This window comes from Micrasema longulum, unplaced genomic scaffold, assembly GCF_059751315.1.
Source record: "Micrasema longulum isolate JH-2025_06_02 unplaced genomic scaffold, ASM5975131v1 h1tg002463l, whole genome shotgun sequence".
Lineage (NCBI taxonomy): Eukaryota > Metazoa > Arthropoda > Insecta > Trichoptera > Brachycentridae > Micrasema > Micrasema longulum.
Window position 1 is genome coordinate 6,504 of NW_028279607.1, and position 26,407 is coordinate 32,910.

At 33.8% G+C, this 26,407-nt stretch overlaps 1 protein-coding gene across 1 annotated transcript; it reads left to right on the forward strand.

Moving 5' to 3' along the window:
* The first annotated feature begins 1,977 nt into the window (after window positions 1-1,977).
* On the forward strand, window positions 1,978-26,307 carry Gld (Glucose dehydrogenase). The gene is made up of 10 exons (XM_088240460.1): window positions 1,978-2,092; window positions 4,402-4,547; window positions 16,514-16,772; window positions 17,056-17,317; window positions 18,414-18,649; window positions 20,133-20,248; window positions 20,521-20,648; window positions 21,742-22,006; window positions 24,150-24,290; window positions 25,978-26,307. The coding sequence occupies exons 1-10, from the start codon at window positions 1,984-1,986 to the stop codon at window positions 26,083-26,085; spliced, it is 1,770 nt and encodes a 589-aa protein (XP_088096586.1). The 5' UTR covers window positions 1,978-1,983; the 3' UTR covers window positions 26,086-26,307.
* The last annotated feature ends 100 nt before the right edge of the window (window positions 26,308-26,407 follow it).

The window sequence follows — 26,407 nt, forward strand, 5'->3', positions numbered from 1 at the left end:
CCTGAAGCAAGCCTGGGTGTCTTACGTAATAGCCCATCCATTTGGCTCGCTGTTACGCATCTTTACTGACGAGCATCTAGACTCCCCAAGCTTGTTTAATACCTCGGTGTTCCTAACATGTTCCGACCGATGAATCCCCAACATGCGCCTGTAGTACCATATCGCAAAATATCAATTGGTTATAATAAAAAAATAAATATGAAAAAAAAATTGGCGCCATTGTCGTATCAGTTTTCTTTGATTTGCTCAAAATAAAGAAATATGTTTTTTCCGGGTTTGCAAATAGAAACCTCACATCAGCCTCATTTTTATTCCCAGAAAATACCCAGTGTAAAACAGAAAATAAAATGGCCGAACAATTATTGCATAAGGAACCGCACAATATCTTGTACTATTTTCTGACCCATGTAATACGGGCTTTAAAGTATGGTTCTACCAATTAAACAATACTTTATAAGTATTTTTTTCTATAATTTGATAAATGGGTTTTAATAAAAATCGTGCGGTTTTTTTAAATAATTTTATAGTGGAAAAAACATTTGATTGATCTACTTCAATCATAAGAGAAAAATGTAATTGATTTATTTTATTATTTATCAATAAAATCGTTATAAAATGTTAGTGAGATTGACCTTGATTCAAGTTAAGAACGACTAATTAACCATTTCAGACCGGAACAAATTCCTATGTAAATATAAAATGTTCTGTTTGTACCAAACGAAATATTAGAAAATATTTGGCATTGTTATTTTTTTAACACTTTTCATTTTGTTTGATTTACAATGTTTTCAGATTGTAAAATCTGTTTAAAAACTACGTTCCTAAACATATTAGAAATAAATATATTTTGTTCATATTCTTTCTGTTAGAAATATTTTTGTATTTTAAGTTTTTTAAATTTCTTAGAAGCACTAACTTTGTGGTTATTCATTGTATATACAACGTTTCTAATTTTAACTGAAAACAAATACGCTTAACATAACAGTAAAAGGGTTTATTTTTCATTTAATTATATAAAAGCTCATTTTTTAATTTCAAACTAAACCCGCAATAGCAAATTTGCACATAGAGGAGGGCATTTGCTGACTATTGGATCTTACTTTCCCTAAAAAAAGTTTTTTAGTTTGGGAGATATGTAAATTTTTATACTTTATTGAGATTTTTCCAAAACTTGGCATTCAAGCGTTCAGAACTTTAAGTTTTTTCATTATTTTAGAATTTTTTTATTACATGTTTTTATTATTTTTCATTTTGACTTTTGAAATGACACATTTGACTTTGTGCGAAATAAAATAAAAAGAGAACGGACGCAGCAAACTTTGGTGACAACTGTCATCAAGCGGAGGTGATACTACTGTCTGTCTGTACTCATTATATTTTAAAAATAGGCAAATAGGTCGAATACCGAATAGTAGCCGAATATTCATGGCATCTCTAATAAAATAAACATTCACCACTTTTCTTTTCAATATTTCTTCCTTTCTTCTCTCTCTCTTTTCAATCCGTGCCTCATGTCTGAGGATGGTGATCACGCCTGGCTCCAGGGATAGCTCATCTGTGGACAGTCTCCCTCCATCTGGAATGGTCCTGTGCTCGTCTGTAGGTAATCGTCGGTGATAATTCTGATAATTCAGTGATTAAACCGCTCCATCTCGTCGGTTGACGTCCACACGACCTTGTCCTTTGAACACTTCCCAAGAGGATAGTTTTCTCCAAACTATCAGAGTTCCCCCTGGAAATACGTCCAAAGAACTGCAGGATTCTTCTCTCGCACATGGGTGTCAGCCTTTCTTTTATGTCTAGTTCCTGGAGTATTGATATATTTGTACGTCTTGCTGTCCGCGAAGTCTGCAGCATTCTCCGCAAGCACCACATTTCAAAAGCTTCGATTATCTTCGTTTCAAATTCTCTCAGTAATCCCTGATTCTCTTTTCTTCCATCGGTTTATTATTTCTTTTTTTTTCGTTCTAGTATCGTCGGGATATGGATGGAAACTATGACTTTATAGTTATCGGCGGAGGATCAGCTGGTTCGGTCATTGCTGCGAGATTATCGGAAGTTCCACACTGGAGAGTTCTACTAATTGAAGCAGGTAATTCACAATACTTTAAATAATCCACTTCGCCTGTTTATCTGAGAGAGCTCTTCCAACCACTAACAACACTACAACATGGGCTAACTCTTTATTCTAGTAACAAGAGAACCCTTTCAATACCCATTCACCGCTAAAAAAAATGCCTCCTCTTTCACAGTAGTAGATGCTCGATTATGGAATAATCTACCCACTAATGTCAGAAACGCCCCTTCTTTATTTGCATTCGAATCACGGATGAAATGTCGCTTCCTGAACATTTGAGTTGTTCCTATCTCCTCCCCCTTTCCTTCTCTCTTTACCACCTCCTCTCTTCATTGTATAGTGTAGATATTTAGTCAATTTTTATTTCTTCAAAAACACATAATATGTTTATCAATATTTTGAACTATGGCAACAATATTATAATACACCAACAGTTCATATGACCACTGTATTCGATACACTATCACGTATGTATGTAACCCTTTACATTATTCTAGAAAGAAAAAAATTAAATCCGACCCTTTAAGGCCCAAGACACAGATTTATGTATGATTATCTATGCTAACGTTTCACAAAATAATTTGTCCCTTGATCATTTCGATACTAAATATTAATTAAGCTTATTGAATTAATACTTTAAAGCCAAAATATAAACAATATCAAACAAACTTCGATGAATCACCATAATATGTCTTCATCACAAATTTCCATACCCGATGACTGTAATTCTTGACAAATACTGTTCATTCAAGTCGTTTTCTGACGATCATATTTCAATGTATTCACCTCGAAATCGATTTCGTGATTCACGAAATTCGTTCGAAGCATCTTCGTGACCCGCGATATTTCTAACAAGCCGAGGTTCCGTAATAAGTTCGTGAACGAAAACGAATCAGATTACTCCTCTGTAATTGATGTAATGGAAAATTTCGCAAATTGATACTTCGTCATAATGCGCGATCATAATCGAATTAATATTTTTTATGTGAAGGGTCGATAAATTCAAATTGATCGACAAACATTCATAGTCTCTTTGTAATCTCATTAAGTTCATCATGAAATATGATATGTTTCGAAAGTGTGATTTATGCTTTTATGGGGGGTATATTTCCTCCATTATTTAGTAGCGTTTTGTAGTTCATGTCAAATTAATATAATTGAAGGATTTAACAAATTTAACTTCAAGAAATAGTTAAATAAAATATTAAAAATCAACTTACAGTTTTTGGTTATATTAAAACAAAAAAAAAACAAACAAGCAAACCATCATGCCGTCTCCCCATAAGGGATGGCAGAGAGAATAGAACGCTACAACAACGCCTTTTAACGTCCATCTTCAAGTATTTGTTGGATTTGGTCATGCCATGTGTTTCTCGGTCTTCGTCTATTTTTGCATCCATCAACATTCGCATCGTAAATATTTTTAGCCGTTCTTTCGCTGTCCATTCGCCCGACATGGTTTTGCTGTTAACATCTTTTATTGTTTTATTATGTTTTATTTTAAATTTTTTATCATGTTTTTTTTATATTTACTTTTTTTCGTTTTTCGCTCTCGTACTTTGGTTTTATTAACACACGAAAATACAGAAAATACACAAATCAAATAACTAATACTATGGACAAGCTGACAAGCCGGTTTCGCGCGGTTAAGTGGGTTTCATTATTTATTTTTTTACAATTATTTCTAAAAATCGGTTTTTAGCCAATACAATAATTTTTAAATGACAAATAATCATAAATATGTGGAACTGTTGGCTTTCAAATCATTTTTTAAAGTCTAAAATTTATTTAAGTTAAGTTTAGTTAGTTGTTTGAGTAAGGCGATATTACGAAAATTGATACCTAAATAAAAAATACGCTTTATCATTATGCTTTTTCAAAAGTAATTGCAACTTTAATCTTTATTTTTTTTATTTATTTATTTATTTAGTTCTATGTAACATAGTCTAATATATATTTACAACACAATATTTACATCTATACTTATTCTAACATTATTTATCACTATTATACACTTAGTATCCTAATTTATAATATTAACTGTTTCATATGTACATTTTCATTAATTATATTCACTATTTACACTATTTACTACCTAAAATTTTTCGCATATATACTTTTTACATTTAATTTTAAATATATTTACATTAATTTCATTTTTTATGCTTTCTGGCATTTCTTCAAATAGTTTTATTCCCTTGTACATAAGGCAGTTCTGGGACATTGCTTTTGATTTCTTTTCCAGTCTTATATTTTTAGATCCTCTTGTTGCATAGTTATGATGTGTGTAATTGTGTAATTAATGAGTGTAATCAATATTCTAGGGATGAATGAGCCAACAGGAACTCAAGTTCCTTCCATGTTCCTCAACTTTGTGGGATCCTCTATCGACTGGGGTTACCAGACCGAGCCTGAGACTTCTGCTTGCCTGGGAGAGGTGGGGCAAAGATGCAACTGGCCAAGAGGAAAGGTATTATCGTATTAAATACGTATCTAATTCAAATATGCATATTATGTAATCTTAAAAACTAGTTCAGACCTGGGACTCTCAATGAATATAAGCAAAACTAAGCTCATGATCATTGATTGAGCTAATAAAGTAGCACCATTATCCTTATTGTATATCTTAGAAAGAATCAACAATTTCATTTATATGGGTTATCTCATGAGTGACGATGGTGGGTGTGAAGGTGAAATACGGCGACGTGTTGGTATAGCCCAAAGTGCTTTGAGTCGGCTTGTAAATATTTGGAAGAATCGCAGTATAACCATTAACACCAAAAAGAGACTGGCGAAAGCCTTGGTTTTCTCTGTGTTTATGTACGGTGTGGAGTGTTGGACACTGAGAGAATCTGAAAAAAAAAATCGAAGTTTTCGAAATGTAGTGTTGGTGACAAATGCTGCGGATTCCGTTCCGAGTCCAGACGTACGAATGTATCTATACTCCAGGAACTGGACATAAGAGAAAGACTTACATCCATGTGCGAGAAAAAAATCCCGGAGTTCTCTGGACATATTTCGAGGGGGAACTTTGATAGTTTGGAGAAAACTATTTTCCTGGACAGAGTCGAAGGGACAAGTTCACGTGGACGTCATCCAACAAGATGGGGTGGCATGGTCAATAATCATCAGAATTATCACTGACGAATGCCTACAGAAGAGCACAAGACCGTTCCATATGGAGGGAGACTGTCCACAGACGAGCCATGCCTGGAGTCAGGCGTAATCACCATCCTCAGACATGAGGCACGGATTTAAGAGAGATTATTAAGAATAACATATTATGCTCACAACGTTACAAACATATTTTATAACTATGCTTATATACAAATACAAAAGTGATTATGCGATATAAGTATATACGTAGATAACAATTTGCGTTACCATAACTTTAGTTTAACGGCATCAAATTACGGAGAAAGCAATACACCCGAAAGGAAAACTAATGCTTGAAAAAAATAATTTGTACTACATGTGTATAACGGCAACACCAAAGGGGGCCTCCAATACTCTAAGAATAATACATGTTTTTTTCAAAACTCTTGTCTACAGGTGTTCTTTAAACCCTGTCACATCCGAAACCACGATGATCAGTATGGACAAAAAGACATATTAGCATATTTAAAAAAATATTTAGATCAAAGATTTTTTTTAAATAAAATATTATTTAAAAAACCAATGGTTGCTTACTTCTGCAGGGGAGAAGTGAGGGGAACTCGGTTGTCGTGGTATCAGGCTCCCCTCTCCCCCTCCCCTCGTTTCTCCCCTGCAAAAGTAAGCGACTATTTGCTTTTTTGATATTTTATTTTTTTAATTATATAATATTATTTTATTCGTTCCAAAAAAATATTTTAATGTGTCGATATGTCTTCTTGCTCATGCTGTCCATCGTGGTTTCGGATGTGACAGGGTTTAATGAACACCTTGTACATAGCAAAACATACTAGAAAAGAAGCTGAGGAATGTGTTTTACACGTCAGAGTAAAAAAATATATGCATGAAATTGCTTTTCTTTTTCGATTTTTAAATTTCACTTCTACTTTTTTATCTAAAATTTAAACTACATTATAATTTATTAATACCAATCTTATACTAAGAACATCATGATTTTTTGTCAGCATCCCTATCAGTAGATAATAGTCACCGCACGCGCCTGGTACGTATATTTCACTATTTATCCAAACACGTGTAAATGTAATAATTTGAATGTCAACGCAATGAAAAAGTTCATTGTTTTTTGTTGTTGATGTGTGATGTTATAAATTTTAAAATAACACCGCCCTGTGACGTTTCAAAGTAGCTCATTTTTATTAAAGCATTTTTCATTAATTTTCTTCGTACGTTTTAGAGAAACTTCGGCGTCTAATTAAATGCTCTTATTTTACAGGGCATAAGGAAACATTTTTTATCAACTTTCCCGTATCAATGAACTCCCTCGTTACGCTGACAAAACTTTTAAATAAAGGCTTCGATTACAGACGATGTACAAATCTTTGTCTAATATACATGATGTTTCTTTACCGGATATATGGCTTTTAACCGACCATCGCGTCTGGTAAACATTTCCTAAAGAAACACCTACCAAATTGGCGCTGAGCGGCGATTCGGTTGGCTGGGCCGCGTGCTCCGGACGCCCGCTTCAGCCTTAACCCCGACTGCCTACTTTACAAGGCATCAGGTTCTCTAGTCTTGGATCTTGGTCTGAAAAAAAGCATGTACCTACAGCCAAAAAACTGTCAGTATTTCTGTTTCTTTTTTATTGTTTAAATAGCAATTATCCGCCTAAACTGAATGTTTTTGCCAATTTCAAGTGTAATGTTTAGTTGCGTGTGTAGGGTAAGGAGGGGCTAGTTGTTACAAAAATATAAAAAGTTGAATATCTGACAACTGTTTATTTTGAGACACATCATATTTATTATATCTTAATGTACATATATTAAAATATAATAAATCAACTTACATGCGTTCATTCAAAGTCCATAAAAATAATTATAGCATTTCAAAAAAGATATTCAAACAGTAACAATGTGCCCCACACAGGGGCAAGTTGTTACAAGGTGGGGGCATGTTGTTACGAACTAAAACAAAAATCAAACATGTATGTAATTGTTAATAATAATATGTAGAATATATATAATAACATGTAATTATATAGTAGCAAAAGCTTATCTATGATGTAAGCGCCTTTTCCTGATCGACCGCAAATATTTGCTGAGGTTTGTTGTAACCCACTATGTTAGATGTGGTTGGGCCATTCTCTTGACGTTTTATGTAACGATGTAATGTCATAAAATTAACTTTGTATGCTTCGGCAGCTCTTTGAATACATATATTTTTCTGTTACTTCTTTAGCTGCTCTTTCGTAGGTCTCCTCGGAAATTTCACCTCTATTGTTTTTTTTTATATGTCCGTATCATTGTTATATAAAATCACGAACAATAATAATAAATGGGATACTAATTTTATATAAATATGCCATCTGAAGTAAAAGGGAAACGTTGAGGAGCCAGTTGTTACAGTAACAATTTTGCAGCACAGCCTTTTAAAAGTTTAAAAAAAAACTAAATCGGTACAGTTTTGGGATGCGGAAAACGAAAATACGAGACTTCGATTTTATCTATTTAAATTAGGCATAATTAATCTGACGGGTACTGTCTTTTTCACACAGTATTTGAGGAGGCATCTGCGAGAAAGTGCCAGAAAAATATTATTCAAATACCAATTTATCTAACAGCTCTTGGGCCGAATATCCTCTTGGTCGCGAAGCCCAGACAAACTCACAGGCCATAGAATTAAGAATAGTCCAGAAACCGCATACGAGCATAAAACAAAAGGCGACTAAACTACACATAAATGTGTAGTTTTACGTTTTGACCCATTAGTTTCTTTGTAGACGTCGCTCAGTACGCAACTCCTGATTTGAATTCAACTATGCCGTGTTGTGTCCTTTTAAAGGGTAGAAATACTGCTAGGATCTTAAAGAAACAGGATAGGATCACATTTCATGCGTAATTATCAAATGAATGTGTAATACATTACTTAAAAATTGAATTATTTTTCCATCTGTCATGTGTAATTATCAAATGAATGTGTAATACATTACGTAAAAATTGAATTATTTTTCCATCTGTCAGATTTTCGAAGAAAAGAAAATGGACATTTCGTTAGTGCTGCCAGGGTAGTAAATTTTTTTATCCTACTTTGCTCATCTAATGAGAGAACTAATGAAAATTGGACCTCGGACTAAAAAACTATGTGGTGGACATTTGACCAACATTATCTTTAAAACATCAAATATGATTTAACATGATATAAAAATATCCGTTTTTTATAAAATAAAATTTATTTTATATTTAAGTTCACAGTTAATTAATTAAATTACTCTTATTAAATGATTATTTACTTATCTACTCTGTTGTGTCAATCAATATTTCCGCGTGTACAATAAAATTTTAGAGAAATTAACAGATTGCTTTTTTTTACCTTACATTTGTGTTATGGTTATATTTTTTTTCTATCGTGCAACATTACGCGGCGACATCACGAATGCGCGCGGTGAAATGTGGAGCATAGTGGGGGGATTATTGGACACAGTCTGATGTATTCAAATATGGTTCTACGCTCCTTTTGGACTATTCTTAATTCTATGATAAAGACAAATTATTATGGACACATACCTATTATGCTCAATCTAGGAGCGGACATGGATGCAATCCAGCTTCACCTGCAGGAAATTACAACATTAATATTAAAAGATATGATTGAAATCATATTAAAAAGAACCTCGGTTATCTCACCAAATCTCTCAACGACATAAGCGGATAGAATAACACATCCGACGACATGTTTTTACAGTAAATAGGAAACATTTTAATATAATAATATCCGTTTTGAGATAGCTATATAATAGTTAATTGATACATATTCGAGTTTCCGTTTTCGCAATACTGAATATACATATCTATTAAGTAATAAATATATTATGATTCGATTGTTTTTAAATTTATGATATACTTGATTTTTAATATTTATTTCTTTATTTATTTACTTTTTAACGCTCAAAGGGCTTTTATATATCGCTAGCCCAAAGCAACAGTGAGATATCTCAGAAGAACCTGTTCTCAGATAATCGGACTTTGAGGTGCGCGAAGGGTCTGACGGAATTCATTTATTTAAAGTAGATTATGAAAACTATATTTCCACATAGGTTAACTATCTAACTTCTTCTTAATAATATTTCTTCACAGAGTATCGAACATCTGTTATTTCAGTGCCCATTTTTCAGTTTACAACGCCATAATCTTGAAGCAGAATGCAGGAAAGATGGAATATCCTTAACAGATATTCACATTGTAGTTAAAAGTAGTTATCACGCGCCATTGTTCTTGAACATTGCAACAATGGTGATTGGACTCATAAAGGTAATAAACCGAAATTAGTGATCGAACATCCCATTTCCAAGATAAACAATAACGAATTTTTCCGAGTACCTTAGCCTTGTACATGACACGTAAGGCTAAATACAGGGGTCCAAATATATATATATATATATTATATTTTAAAACTATCTAACTTCAATATTTTATTATTTTAAAATATTAGTTTATTTAAGTTATTAACATATTATCTGCATGTGTATCTCAAAATCGGAAATTTCGGGTTTATCTCACTGTTGCTTTGGGCTAACGATATACGGATGTTATAAACAATTTCTAAAAATCATCATCATTCCCTTTTCGCACCTAATGGTGCATAGGGCATTGCATTGGTACACCAATCGCAGCGTATCTTGATATTTTTTTGTTACATGAAGATAAAATGATCAGTCTTACGCTTCAGGTACCAGTCTAGGGACTGTGAAATATTTTAGTGTAAAAACACCCTTTTAAATAAATATTTCATTTGAACCATGTCGGGAATCGTACTCGAGAACTCTTACATGGTAGGCAAATGCGCTGACTATTACGCCACGGGACCAATGAGGAATTTACAAATAAAAAAATACATTTTTTGTTTTAAATATATGAAAAACAAATGAAAATACTGAAAGGAGGGTGAGTGCCGGGAACAGGGTAAACGGTGCACTAAAATCTACTTTGGCAAACAAATGTTTATCGCAAGAGGCAAAATTAGCAGTTCACAATGGAGTTCTAGTGCCAACTCTAATATTTGGGGGCGAAGTATGGAATGGAAAAATAATTATGAAAGTAGGTTAAATGCCGTCGAAATGCGATCGAAGGCGAATGTGTGGTAAAACGATGTATGATAGGTGCACAAATGTCGGGATCCGTAAACTGTGTAAGGCTGAGACATGCATTACCGATAGAATAGAGCAAATGGACAGCGAAAGAACGGCTAAAAGGATCTACGATGTGAATGCTGATGGATGCAGAAAACGAGGAAGACCGAGAAAGACCTGACACAATCAAGTCCATCAAATACTTGAAGATAAACATGTCAAGAGTAGGAATAATCGGCGTGCGTGCATGAGAAAATGTATGAATGTAGAGGAAGCAAGGTCTGTATGCAAAGACAGAGTGAAATGGCCTTTTTTTTTCTCCTTACCCCTACGGGTAAACGGCGTAATGGTTTCTTGTTGTTGTAGATACTCAAATATTATTAAAAAATTTAAGGAATAATTGATCTTGAAGTTTGATAAAGTTAAAGCAAATACATAAATTTTTGGTTATCACTGTATTTGTTCCCGAGTGAGTGAATTCTCGGGAACAGAGAATTAATGTGGAAATTTGACTTAGATATTATATTAATATATATATTATACTAAAATAAATATTATATAAGGCACATTGAAGTACATACATACATTTGACCAAATCCGGAACATCAAAAAGATTATTTACAACGTATACAAAAATAAACCAGATCAGATATTATTGTTCTATCATTAACTTTAAGTGAATTCAATGTGCATAATAGAAGATTATTGTTTTTATTTCCTCGCGGTAAATGCAATTTAAAATAAATGAACCGGAGAAATTTATGCCGATTTTTTTATTTATTTTGTTACAATGGGTAGTATAGAAAGGTGACCAAATTGAATAATTGTATTCTAACTGACTCCTAACCAATGAACAATGTAATTTTCTGATTGATAATATTGATTTAAAATCTATTGCTGACCTCAATACAAATTCAAGCATTTGAATACCCTTCTTTGATATAGCAATAAGTGTTTCACCAAATCTGATACCGAGGTCTTTAATTTCCTTTACAGAAGCAACGGCAACACAATCGAGTGAATAAGAAAAGTGTGAATCTTTTTTTAACGGTTAAATCTAATTATTTGAAACTTACTTACAAATTACTAACACATCGAACCTCTTTATTGCTCACTAGTTCGACCCCATCTAGATTACGCTACTCCTATTTGGTTGGTCTCCATTCTACAGGACTCCTATTGACCATATCGAGTCTGTCCAACACCGTTTTCTAAGAAAAATGGCATGGTTGCTCGGATTACAAAAGGGTAATTATTCCTATTTTGAAATAGAGCAAACTCTTAATCTGTCTTCATTGGAGAAACGTAGAACTGAGATGGACCTTATATGCATTTTCAAAATAATTAATGCCATAAGTGATGTCCCATCCCTGTTAAAATTCATTTTATTTCGTGTTTTCCAACCGTGTCACCAGAAGTCAAAATCTGCTATTTATTAAATCTTCTAACTTTTGTTTTTATGCCCCAATGTCCAGAATGTGTAGAGTAGTCAATTCATCACATGACTTGGAATTCTTTGGGATAGAACTTCCGGCTTTTCGTATATCTCTTCGCGACTAAAACAACGTGGGATGAAGTTGGATTGGCATGGTTAAGCTCAAAGTCTTTTGTCTTTCATTTTTATGAATATATTGTATACAATTATCGTATTGCCCTTGTTTGTCTTTGCTACATAGTTTTATGTTCTTTTTGTTCGGTTTCTTGTATTCATATTTCTTCATGTAACTGTTGTAATTGACTTAGGGCGTATATTTAATAAATAAATATTCTCATATTAATTTAAAAAATCGAGTTTGTTATTGAATATTCTTGAAAGTTGTTAATTGAACTTATTACAGAAATATTAGACGGGTGATAATTTATTCCACAAATTGATAGTGTCATCAGAAAGAGTCTGCATTAATTATTAAGATATAATATATAGAGATAACACTCCATACAAATCCGTGCTAAAAAGTCGCCCGAAAGGACAGGGATTGACCAGTGGAGATAGCAAGAATCATCACGTCATATTATGACGTCGACTTTGACAAGCAAAACAAGTAGTACAGTAAAAAGCACGGACTGTTTACATCAGTCTACTATAAGTTCTGTTCAGTATGTCGCTCCTTTCCGCATACGCGTCACCTTTGTTTGTCGTTTCGCTTTACGCCCGACTAACGAGCAGGACGGAGACAGGAAATAACTCACGAATTGTAACATATTACTAATACGTTTTTTGTCATTAAAATAACTATTTTAAAAAAGTATTGATTAAGATTAGAACATTACTTGCCGGTGAAAGGTTATACCATCGCTTTTCCAGATCGATTTGTGCAGTATCTTAGCGTACATATGGGCATTTTAGTAATTTCGAGGAGAAAAGTAGCTGGCGAACGCTCGCAACAGACTAAAGTCCGTTCTATCAAACATAGACCAATTGACCGCAGGTTGAGGGAACATGTTTCGAACGCTTTTGTTTACTCTAGTTATATACCTCAATGGAATCAATAACGTTTTTCTTTTAAGTAGCATTTTGCTTATGTAGATATTAATAATTAAAGAAATGCCATTGTTGTTAATTTTTTTATACAACTATACGAATAAATAAATAAATTATATTACACTACAACTTAAGAAATTTCCGGTTCAATCGGTTTCCATACTGATTTTGTAAAATATATTTAATTGTATATAATTATGCTATTATTAGAGATGCCGCGAAAGCGATCAAACCGGTCACTAGCTATTCAAAATTTGTGAATATAAATATTTATCTTCTTTAATTTATATGATAAATCACATTTAAATGACAAATATTGGAACCTCAAAATTTACATTTTTATGCCAATTTTTCATTATGATTGTATTTTTTTTATTTGTAAACAAAATAGTTAAATTTATTTCAACAGAGAGGGAAAACATTTTTGAAAAGGGAATATGGAAGTCTAGGCAGTGACAGGGCTTATGACCTGTCATTGGCTGGTTTAAGTGACCACTTTACACACTGTGTAACATTCACCATTCTGCCCATGTTTGAACATCCGCATTTCCTCAACTCTTCCATCTGTTGACTTTTGTGAAGTAAAAGAGCTGAAACCTTTATCACGTGGGTGAGATTCATCCGGCTCACGCACGTGGGTGAGATTCATCACTGATAATAACCAGCGTCTCTGTTTTCCTTGTTATGAGTTCTATCGTCGTGCTCTCCCTTATACAGATTCATCGCTGTATTGGCGTCACATTTATTCTTCGCGTAGCAAGGATACATATTTTTTGTATTAAAATCCAGCATAGTTATACAAATTTTACTTTCCAAATCCGACGTGAAAATGTCCATTTAAGGATAACAAAAAATTCAACTTCAAGTCTTGTATATCGTATATAGACTAGTGTGACATCTCAGCCACGCAAGAGTTAAATCATCAAGAATGATTCATAAGCAATGAGATTGGGTGCCATACAAATTGAAGCCGAGAGACGTCGAACAAAAAACAGCAAGAACTTGGAAAGTCCTCAATACATAAATACTGTAGAAATTATTCAAATGTTTACATGGATATTATTTGTGTTTATAATATACTCGTAACTCAGTATGAAACAGGTGTACAAAATAGCGCAGGTATTGTATATTTAAATATTTTTATATACACATCAACCTTTCACTTATTCAAATAAGAAACGACTCATATTGTGCCAAAATCAACGTATTCTAAACACGGTACTATTAATTCAAATACAATAAAAACTATTAACATGTGTTGTAAAATTCTTATAAAATAAAAAGGACCTCTGTTTAAAGATGAGATTCAGAAATTTAGTTTGGTGTGTCAGAAGAATCTCTGCAATCACATAAATATTATCGCCAGCAGATTAATAGATGTTGGTAGAGAATTTTTTAAAAACATTTGCACAATAATCTAAAAATTAAAGTCCTGCTTCGATTGTTCCATACTTAACCCACATCAAGAATAATTTATTTGAAAAATATCCTGTTAGACTCGTTTAAGACTTTTCCACTCTAACTGTGTATTGTAATGTGTATTGGTGACTTATTCGTCATTGTTAACTATTGTTTGTATGGACTACGTGTTAAACCTTAATAATCTTTTGTGCTTTTTTTCAAAACAAGTTTTTTGTAATTACTAAAAAATACAATATATGTATGTACCTACATTGTAACTGGCAGTGGTGCTGAATTGCACATTTAAATAAAATAAATAAGTAAAAATAATAACTCGGTCAACACAGATATAATGCACGCCGAAGTTATTTAAGAAAATAATAACAGCTTTGGAATCCTCATTAAAATTTCACTTTCAAATGATAGATACGAAATTACGATAAAGAAACACTTGGGCAAGTATTACAATACTGAGTTTTCTTCATGAAAAATATAATATGTGTACCATAGAATTAAGAATAGTCCAGAAGGAGCGTAGAATCATATTTGAATACATCGGACTGTGTCCAATAATCCTCCCACTATGCCCCACTTTCGCCGCGCGCATTCGTGATGTCGCCGCGTAATGTTGCACGATGAGAAAAAAATCATAACATAAATGTAAGGTAAAAAAAAAACAATCTGTTAATTTCTCTAAAATTTTATTGTGCACGCGGAAATATTAACTGACACGACAGAGTAGATAAGTTAAGGGTCATTTAATAAGAGTAAATTAATTGATGAACTTTAAACTTAAAATATATAATTTACATAAAACAGATATTTTGATATCATGTTAAATAAGATTTGATGTTTTGAAGATAATGTCGGTCAAATGTCCACCACAGAGTTGTTTAATCCGAGGTCCAATTTTCATTAGTTATCTCGTTATAATGAAAAAAATAGATTAGCAAAGTAGGGTAAAAAAAATTCTACCCTGGCAACACTAACGAAATTTCCATTTTGTCTGTTCAACAATCTGACAGGTGGAAAAATAATTCAATTTTTAAGTAATGCATTTGCTACTTACACATTCACTTGCTAATTACACATGAAATGTGATACCATCCTGTTTCCTTAAGATCCTAGCAGTATTTCTACACTTTAAAAGGACACAACACAGCATAGTTGAATTCAAATCAGGAGTTGCGTACTGAGTGACATCTACAAATAAACTAATAGGTCAAAACGTAAACCTACAAATTTATGAGTAGTTTAGTTTCTTTAGCCTTCTGTTTGATGTACGTATGCGGTTTCTCGACTATTCTTAATTCTATGGTGTGTAAATTTTTTTCTAAACATGTTCAGTTATATGTTACCGATGAAGATACCTTAAATTTTTATACAAATACACACATTTTCGTACATAAAGATTGATTTTACTTTATACCGTCTCGATATGCGCCGATGAAGATAGCGTTCATAATCGGGGCCCTGGTCGTTTCCCGGGTCGATTCAGACTCCATAATGTTGTTGGAATCACTCATAAGAAGCGAACCTGTAGGGCTAAGTGTGATAAAACCCCAGGACTTTAAGGTAACCACATAAATTCATAGATAGCACGTATAGTAGCTTGCAAACTCGGTAGGCGACATTAGGCACAGGAGCAATATTTGGGACACCTACCAAACATTGTTTAATCACGTCAATAAGATTTGAATAGCTTTCGATACAGACACAACATCCTTTAAACACAGACCAAATAGGGAAATATAACTTTATTTACATTTTTTAAGTAATAAAGGTCTATAAAATACTGTCCAGTAAAAAAAAATTGTTGCTAATTATGTGTATTATAAAAAATACTTTTAAATTTGTAATTTTGAATTCCCGCAAAAACGGTCATTCCATTGGCCACGCCACTAATTCGTCACGATTCATCCATCCATCAAAGAGCATCCATGCATCTCTATCGTCAGTCTGCTCCTGTGGTTCCTCCCAAGTCAGGTTCGCGTCTCGTAGTTCTGAGATAAACTGCTGACGAACAGTCAGCAGCGGACGTCCAGGACGTCGAGAACTTGATGTCTTGTAACATATTGTATATCATATCCCAACCATATTGCCTCCGCTTGATGACAGTTGTCGCCGAAGTTTGGTGCGTTTGTTTTCTTATTACATCATTCCTCACAAAGTCAAACCACCGCACATCCAAGATATTTCTAAGACCTATTCTCAAAACTCAGTATTTTGCTGTTTTAGGCCATAGCGAGGTGCCACGATTCGCATCCGTGGAGGTATATATTTTAGTAGAGAATTTCAACCTAATTATTTTCAGGTCCTCGGTGGGACTTCAGTCATGAACGGCATGATGTATATCCGAGGGTCTCCCAAGGACTACGATGACTGGGCTGCGGCAGGGGCCAACGGCTGGTCCTACCGCGAGGTGATGCCGTATTTTCTCAAGTCCGAAGACAACAAGCAGCCGGACCTCGTTGACCTCGGTTATCACGCTGCTGGAGGGCCCCTCAGCGTCAGCCAGTTCCCGTATCACCCTCCGCTGTCGTATGCCCTCCTCAAAGCGGGAGAAGAATTAGGTATTTGTTCATTTATTTCAATATTTACTATGCTTTCAGTATATCCAAATCATTAAAGAATCTAAGCAACGCGTGTTGTTATACGAAATGGAATATATCTACGAAAAATCTATATCTATTCAAAAATAGCATAATAACAGAATAACAATATAAAAAGAACAAAGATTATTTTTATTTATATGAAACAAACCAACTCAAATATTTTAAAAATCATCGTGGAGTTTCCAACTCAAATCCCTCTTTTGAATTTAGTTTAGTCAACAAATTTCTTATTAAATTTCAGGCTACGAAGTTCGTGATCTGAACGGACGCGCGCACACGGGATTCGCTATTGCGCAGACAACCAATAAGAACGGGTCTCGGGTCAGCAGCGCGAGAGCCTTCCTTCGTCCTGCCAACGCTCGCCAGAATCTGCACATCATGCTGAACACCACCGCTGCGAAAATCCTCATCAACCAAACGGACAAGATGGCTTTCGGGGTCGAAGTCATTAACTCGTATGGCCAACGACAGGTCATCAGGGCAAATAATGAAGTCATTTTAAGGTAAGCATCTTTACCCTTAGAAAAGAAATGTTTACTTAACGCGTGTTTTTCTTTAATATCAAAAACATTTTTTACATTATGGTATGGCATTTTATATTTATTTATTTATACATTTGTTTAAATCACTTTAACTTTTGATTTATTCGTTCACTGGTTGAGAGGTTACTTCTTCATCATCGGGACTTGAACTAACTTAAATATATATTTATTTGTTTGTTAGTGTATATATTTACTAATGTTATTATTGAATTAATATTTCAATGATGTAGTTCAGTGGTTTCTTTTTTTTTATTTATATTTGTCAATAGTCTATCAAAGTAAGCCATGATGTTTATTTATCGTATTATTTACTGTAGTGTAGACCCAGGATTTTTTGTCAGGGAAAGAAAATTTTTAATTTTGTAGGTAAGGTAATAAGCCAATAACAAAAAAAGCTCTACCTTAAGCTGTTTTTTTCTTTTTCAAATATTTAACGCAAATTAAAAATACAAAACTAAACTCATTATAAAGAATTTAATTTCCTAGGCTTTTCTGCTAATTTATTTTAAATAGCACCAGGCGTTGGGTTTATAGATCTGTAAAGATCTATAACAGTGTTAAACCATTCACTTTCAGTTCATCGAGACTACCTGTCAAGTCACTGCTATAAAACATTAATCATATCTTCAAATTATTTTATATAGGTAGTAGCATTAGAAAGGTTGATAGGATCTGTCAGCAATAAACTTTTGAGTTCCAGCCAATGGTGATTAATTTGACAATCTTTCTTTCAAGTTAGTCATAAAACAGTCTAAAAATGGGATATCCTCGTATATTGAAATGCGATAGCAGTCTCAATAAATTAACTGATTTACCACCTGCAAAAATATGGCAAATTCAGCCTTTCTTATTAAAGATCCTAACTGATCTGCAATATTTGTTGAATCTCTGTCTATCCATTGAGAAATCTTGTCTTAAGCTCATATACACTAAAAAAACTCCAACAGAGTTGTACCTTTCAGTCCATCCAGTAGCTAGCTACATACTGCACACAGGATAGGAAGTAAGTCTCCTTGGCGGTGCCCATATGTAAATCAAATTTCAATCAATTTTACAGTGGAGGTGCTGTGAACTCTCCTCAACTTCTTCTCCTGAGCGGAGTGGGTCCGGCAGAGGAGCTTAGGAGAGTTGGGGTTGCACCTGTTCACCATCTTCCAGCTGTTGGAAGGAACCTCCACAACCACGTGGCATTCTTTCTTAACTTTAACATCAATGACACCAATACCACTCCCCTCAACTGGGCCACCGCCATGGAGTATCTGCTCTTCAGAGATGGACTTATGTCAGGAACTGGTAATATTATAATATTATTTCTTATTTTGTTGTGTTGTGTTTATTTTTAGTCGATTTACATGGGATTGCCATTAAAGGTAATATGGAATTAACCCGAAAACCAATACCCACTCTCATCTGACCTACTATTGTCTTAAAGACCAGTGCAGGAGGTGAACTATATGTTTCCTGTATGTTAAAACAGATAATCAAAAATATCAAATTTACTGATTACCGCAAGGTATGTCAAATTACTGACCGTCAGTACTGTCAAATTACGAAGTTAAGAGAACATTATGGATTGCTAATTTATAAGCAGTACCACCCTTAGGTACCATTCAGTTAAATGCTTAGTTCAGTCGGCTATTAAGTCTGTAACTCCCTCACTTTATTACGGATTCTGTATTTTATTCAATGTGCAATAAATATACATCGAAGCATAAGGTCATTTAATTATGTCACCTCCAACTGGAATAGAAGCTCCCTGATTAAAATAAGCATAAAAATTTATGATAGCATAATAATAAAACAAAATAATATGATAATGGTACAACATTTAAACTGAACCTGAACAATATAAGAAAATATTTTCTAAAAATTGACATGACATGGTAATGGTAATATCCTAAGTTTGTCATATTTGCCCATGAGTGAAAAGACTTCTTGCTTCTTGAACGCTTTCCTTTGCTTTAGAGAAACATCGATATTGTTCCTAGGCAGTGGTGAAAAGAATCCGACGTTCATTCCAAAATTTCCTACGGCAAAGACAGTATTGGTGCCCAAATTATAGTGCAGTAAATTGAAGTTAATCTGAGCAAGGATACAATATAGTAAGATATTATTTTGTGCAGAAATAATAATTCAGTCAAAACTCCTCTAAATTATTATTGATTATATTCCGGACGATCATAATAATCCTTTACATGAATATCTAATACTTTCTAAAATACTTAACATTTAAAAACTTATTTTGCACTAATTCAATCTGCATTATGCGAATATTATAATATAATAATTATTTGCTGCCAGTATTCAAATCACATAGTGTTCTAGAAAATACAAAATTACCATATATAAATCAAATTATACAAACTGTATGGCATATGTGGGTAAGGCGTTAACACTGACAGTGAAAATGGCTGAGAAGCTGGACACCTCTGAAAGGAAAGTATTGTGAAGAATCTGCGTACCAGTGAGAGAAGGTAATCAGTGGCGCATTTAATCTAACGATGAACTGTACAGCATATACCAGACCCAAAACATCTCGACGCGAAAGTTACTGGAGGCTAAAGCACGATATATGCCGTAGCACCATCGGATAATAATAAGGTTTATTTTTTTTAGTTCATTTGGTACAACTTTTGTAAATTGTTTTCCTTTAAAAATGGTGCCATTATCTTTTTATTTATGAATTCTTGTCGATAGATAAAATTTTTGGTATTTTTCTCAATTTAAAAACTCAATATGAACTCAATAAACAAAAGATGAATATTGTTTTTTTAAGGTGTATCCGAAGTGACTGGTCTAGTTAATTCAAAGTATGCAGACCCTTCTTTAGACCATCCTGATCTCCAATTCTTCTTCGGAGGATTCTTGGCAAACTGTGCAAGAACTGGACAGGTGAGCGAATATTAATTAGATTCAAGAGTTAAAACAGAACATTTTGCATAAATTAAAAAAAATATATATTTTGTTTACAAATGATTGACCTATTTACATTTATGTGGTAAGAAATTTTATCTTTTCTCTGCTTTTTTAATGTATATTGTTTGTATACCTGTATTTTGTCACTATTAAATGTACATAAAAGCCCTAGGGGTGTTAAAACAAAAAATACCAAAACTAGTAAAGTAAAAAATAAAACCAAATGTGATCTTATTAATAATTTGCAGGTTGGAGAAAGAGTCGACAACAGCACTCGTTCCATACAAATTATTCCTGCGCTTCTTCACCCAAAGAGCAGAGGACACATCAGTCTAGCTTCCAGTAATCCATTACAGCATCCTAAAATATTTGCAAGGTATGATGTTTTCAGGTCAAAACTAAAGTCAAGCATCACAGTAGATCATGGGTGGCCAAAGCGAGACCCACAGAGCTGGATCATAATTATAAACAGCATTTTTACATTTAGTATACTAAAAACCACCTAAAGGAATGATTGGAGAGCGTAGCTGAAAAACTGTGTCCAGAAAATAAAAAATATTTCTCGGTTTGTCTAACTATTACTAGGCGTGTCGACGACATTGAAAAACTTGAAAATAATTGAAAATTATTTGAAAAATTGAGCATCTGAGTTCATAATTTATTCTCTAGAATTTAATTTTCTTTTGCATGGTGTAACAATCAACATTGACGCTCTTAGCTCCATCAAACAAAGTCAGACATCTCAGTATTTAAAAAAAAAAATATTGTATCAACTCAAATCTTGTTAGTATACTTGATTCTCAATTTTGTTTTGTTTACTTTAAAAAAAAAAGATAAATTTCTTGTTTGCTTTAAATATTATCAAAAATTAGTCCCGTGGCAAGGCGGGAAATCTCTTTTCAAAATTTTGGCTCGGCTGCTAAAAAGGTTGGCTGCGTCTGCAGTAGATATTTTTTTGAATAAATATTAGTGAATATTTACGTATGAATGTAGAGAAAGTGAAGTTTGTATGCAAAGACAGGATGATAACGTATTCTATCTCTCAACCTATTCAAAACAGCATGACAGTTTTTTTTACGTGCTGATAGGACACATGCTATTAGAAGAAAACACTGCGCACTGATTATAAGTTTTTATATGTTTAAGCTTGTGGGAGCAATAGTCAAATGTTTTATAGCCCTATGTTAATGTGTTAGTGAAGAAAGTTTTCAAATAAAATATTTAAGTATGCCTACTAACACAAACAAAATTGTTATGCTTACATGGTTCACCAACAGGCACTAACACATTAACATTAGCTTACTAAACATTCAAACGCGCTGTACATGACTATTTCTATCGCAATATATAGCTGATCTCTAAGCTTAAGGCGTTCTTCAGATAGTTTATCTAGAAATAATGGTACTTTTAGATGTTCCGGAACCACACTATGCCCTCATATTTTTTAATTTTTCCCTGTTTATCACTAGGTATCTGACACACCCTGACGATGTAAAAGTTCTCGTTGACGGTATCAAGTTTGGCCTTCGCTTGGCGGAGACCAAGGCTCTAGCCAAGTACGGTCTGACTCTGGACCGCACTCCCGTTCCTGGCTGCGAGAAGGTCCCCTTTGGTTGTGACGCCTACTGGGAGTGTGCTGTACGTCGAGCCACGGGACCAGAGAACCATCAAGCTGGCAGTTGTAAGATGGGCGCCCCAGGAGACCCGAGTGCTGTAGTCAACCATCTGCTACAGGTAAATTACAGTTTCTAAACAGTCTTAATTATATAATAAAAGAAACAAAACAAAATGTGTATTACACGAAACAAAAAGAGATGGTACGGGCACATAAGACAAAGACCACCAGACCATATGGTAAATCAGGCAATGTCTGTGGATTTTCCTTGACAGTTATCCAGACCAAAGAACTCCAGATATGCCTAACGCTCCTGCAGAGAAATGGCCTAGATGAAAGCTTCACACAACACTTCAACACCTAGAACCGAAAAACGTACAGCCTGAGAATGAGAAAAGAGTTGACCTCAACAGTCTACCTAGGCAATGTATTGGAAAAGTGCCAGGAAGAAGAAAATATGTTAAACAAAACAAGGTGATTACTAAAAATCAAATCGTCAGGATCGTTGAACAACGGATGTGCGTAAAATACGACATTGACTTTCTTTTATATTTCATATTGAAAAAGTTATCAAATGGCTGTTTTTTCCAGGTTTAAAATAAAATTATATACATACTGTGGATGCGGCGCATGCCCTTAATATTTTTAAATAAAATATATTTTATCATTTAAAAGTATGAATATGAAAGAAGAATATATAAATATTCCTAAAATGGTCGCAAAAAATGGTCAACCACATATGATTGACAAATTCGAACAAAATTTTTCAGCATGCATTACTACCTACGTATGCGTATTTGCTATATCAAGGTACTTTGGCCCTTGAATCTGGATACTACTCTTCATTTTGAGTCCAGTCCTATTAAAATGTTTGAATTTCTGCGCACGCGCATTAAGATTCATAACGTTGTCATATTATTCTGCGAGACGCGTAGAGATAAAAGCATCCAACTCTTGTAATGCAAAGAAACAACGATCCTAATAACATATGGCATAAATATTTAAATAGCGTATTATTGAAATTTGGTTAATATTTGAGAACATCTCAAATGTTAGGTACTGTCCTAATGTTTATAGCTTCACGGCTAGAGGCATTGGCTCCTGTGCTGCGTTAATTTATAGACGATAAACTGTTTATTATTATTATTATTGTAATGGAAAACTTATACAGCATCATTTTTGTAATATCCTTGAGCGCACTTTACAAAAGTGATTCTATGCTATATTGAATTTAATATACACCCATATCTACTGTCATGCCGAAAGAAAGACCATGATTATTTTTTGTCAGCATCCTTACTGATAATATTCACCGCACGCGCCTGATATATAACTAACCCAAGTATCAAATGGTATAATTTTGTACTTACCAAATTGTGACATAAAGTTCCTAAAAAAATTAAACTGCTCCCACGCAAAGTTGACGAAAGTCACATGCGTTGGTGTTCTACGATCCCGAATAAATGCATATTTAATCACAAGGGCAGTTTTTATGATTAAATTAATTCAATTTTTCAACCTAATGATGCACGCTGTAATGCGATCCAGAATGTCAGAAAAGAGTACGAACAACACCCAGCATAATACCCCAAAAAATCTTATAATCTCAATCTTATTATATGGAAACTTCACTGGTTCATTAGAGTTAAGTCTAACTGTGTAAAATATAAAACTTTGTAACTGTACTGTATGTTTCCTAAATAAATAAAAAAAATTAAAAAAAGGGGCCCTAGAATTTTTTGCAGAATGAGGCAGAAGGGGATTGTTGATTTTTTATGTTTGATGGTTTTGTTGGCCTCGTGGTGTAATGGTCAGCGCGTTTGCCAACCATTCAAGAGGTCTCGTGTTCGATTCCCGACACGGTTGATAAGAAATATTTATTTGAAAGGGTGTTTTCACACTAGAATATTTAATAGTCCCTGAACTAGTGCCTGAAGAGTAAGACTGATCATCTTATCATTATGTAACAAAAATGATCAAGATACGCTGCGATTGGTGTACCAATGCAGAGCCTTATGCACCATTAGGTGCGGAAAGGGAATGATGATGATGATGATGAGAATTTTTATATTTGCAGAATGAGGCAGAAGGGGATTGTTGATTTTTTAAATATTTTTCTACCACTCGTCCCTTTAGGGACAAGTCAAAAATTTTATTCAATTTTCTTCGTTTGCAATGGCTGAAACAAGTAATCGTAACGTATCGAGATTTATCCAAATCATTCCACTATTAGGCAACGCATGAAAACTATTTGTATTTCAGGTGCAAGGGATCGACCGATTGAGGGTAGCGGATGCCAGTATTATGCCGGCAGTGACATCGGGAAATACGAATGCCCCAACTATCATGATCGGAGAGAAGGCGGCTGATCTCATCAAGATGAGGTGGATGGACCCAGGGGAGGTAAGGACATTCTTATTTAAATCATTTCAACTGGTACTGTTTCCTTCTTCAGTACATTTATTAAACTTACTCTTAAGGCCCAAGACACAAACTTATTCTAAATATAAACAGGTTTTTTATGTACAGTTCCACATTCCGCGTTATATTTTTTAAAAGTTTTACAATTCAAACCGACATGTGCTTCCGTGTCGTAAACTATTTCTCCAAACTGACAAATAAATTAATATATTATAAAAATTATTGCCGCCAGCCGTGTATCAAAACTCTAATATAAATTTTCAGGTGCCTTCAGTGTACCGAAATATTCCCTTATCTTATTATCCGTTATTATGAAAGGATTGTTTGATCAAATGTCTATAACAGGTGCACAGATCGTATTTTTATGTACGTTTCTGCATTTATTTCTCATGGGATTTTAACATTTTAATTTGAGATTTGAATCAAAGCATACTTTAGGATTTACCTAACTATTTGTATAGAATCAGTTCAATCATCAGTAATATTGCTTATGTTGGAATTATGCAAAGTGATATTTCTAATATCTGACCCTTAATGATGGGGTCAGTAGTAACAAAAAAATATCACACCTCACTGCGATTCTCGCCATTCAAAAAAACAAGGCGACTGAGTGGAGTACAAATGCTCTAATATTATATCATATCAAAATGGAAAATTAATTACGTACATAAAATAATAAACATCATCATCATCATCATTCCCTTTCCGGGGCACTGCATCGGTACACCAATTGCAGCGTATCTTGATCAATTTTGTTACATAAAGGTAAGATGATCAGTCTTACGCTTTAGGTACCAGTCCAGGGACTATGAAATATTCTAGTGTAAAAACACCCTTTTAAATAAATATTTCATATCAACTGTGTCGGGAATCAAACCTGAGACCTCTTGCATAGTACGCAAACGTGCTGACCATTACTCGGATGGAATTCGAGACTATATCAAACTCTGGACTTAATATTTACCTACATGTACATATTTAATAAGTAGTTCAGAGGAAATGGAATATAGGTGAAAATATATTATGTAAGTTATACTACTTACTTCCGTTCAAAAACCTGTTTAACTAGTTATTTCGCTGTTAGTTTTGCATTCTTTATTAATGACATAATTTTATAATTTATGGTAATAGGATGCTAGAATAATAGATTGATAATAATTGCATGAATCAAACTCACATATGAAAATAAGTATAAGTTAGAAAAGAAGTTTAAGAGAAAGAGATTTTTGGCTCAATGGCTACTCTCGGGTGAAAATTCTGAGAGAGAAAATTGAGTGGAGATAAGTCCGCCTTGTAGTTTGTTAATTAGCGCGTTTGCCTACCATGCTTGAGGTCCTAGATTCGATTCCTGGAAAGATTAATGTCAAATATTTGTTTAAACGGTAGATATACACTGAAATATTACATTCTCCCTGAACTGGGCTGAAAAGTGGCTAAGACTGATCATGCCGCCTTCATTTATCAAATGATCCACTGCAATTGGAGTAGCAATGCTATGCCCTAGGCACCACTAAGTGCGGACAGAGAAACAACGATAGGAGTAAATGTGAGAAGTGAATGATTAGGAGTCTTAAGGTTTAAGTTGTATGGACATTGAAAAACCTGCCATTTTTTACTTCCGAATAAAATTAAAAATACAAATAACAAAACATTTCATTTATTATTTCAGATTCCATATAATGTGGACAATAATGGAGGCTACAATGGAATTTTCCACAATAATGAATTCCAACCCCATCACGAACCAGCTTTAAGACAATGGAGACCGTGGAAATAGAGATCTTTAAAATAAATAAACAAATTTACTTACCTAATAGTATTACATTCTTCCTATTTCTATTGCCAACTGGCCACAAAAAAAAACATATTTGAAAGCAAAGTTGCCAGGAAAGAAAATAAAGTATTAAAACTGCCATTATTTTTTCCTGTGATACCATTTGGCTTTGAAAATATTGCCACAGATAAATTCGTAAACTTTTTCAAATAAAAAACAAATAAATGTATATGAGTAAAAGAATATTCAGTGGTCAAAAACAGATATTTTATTTTAGATTTCTTTCAAAACGACATGGAATTTTTAAATTTGAGAATGTCAGTTT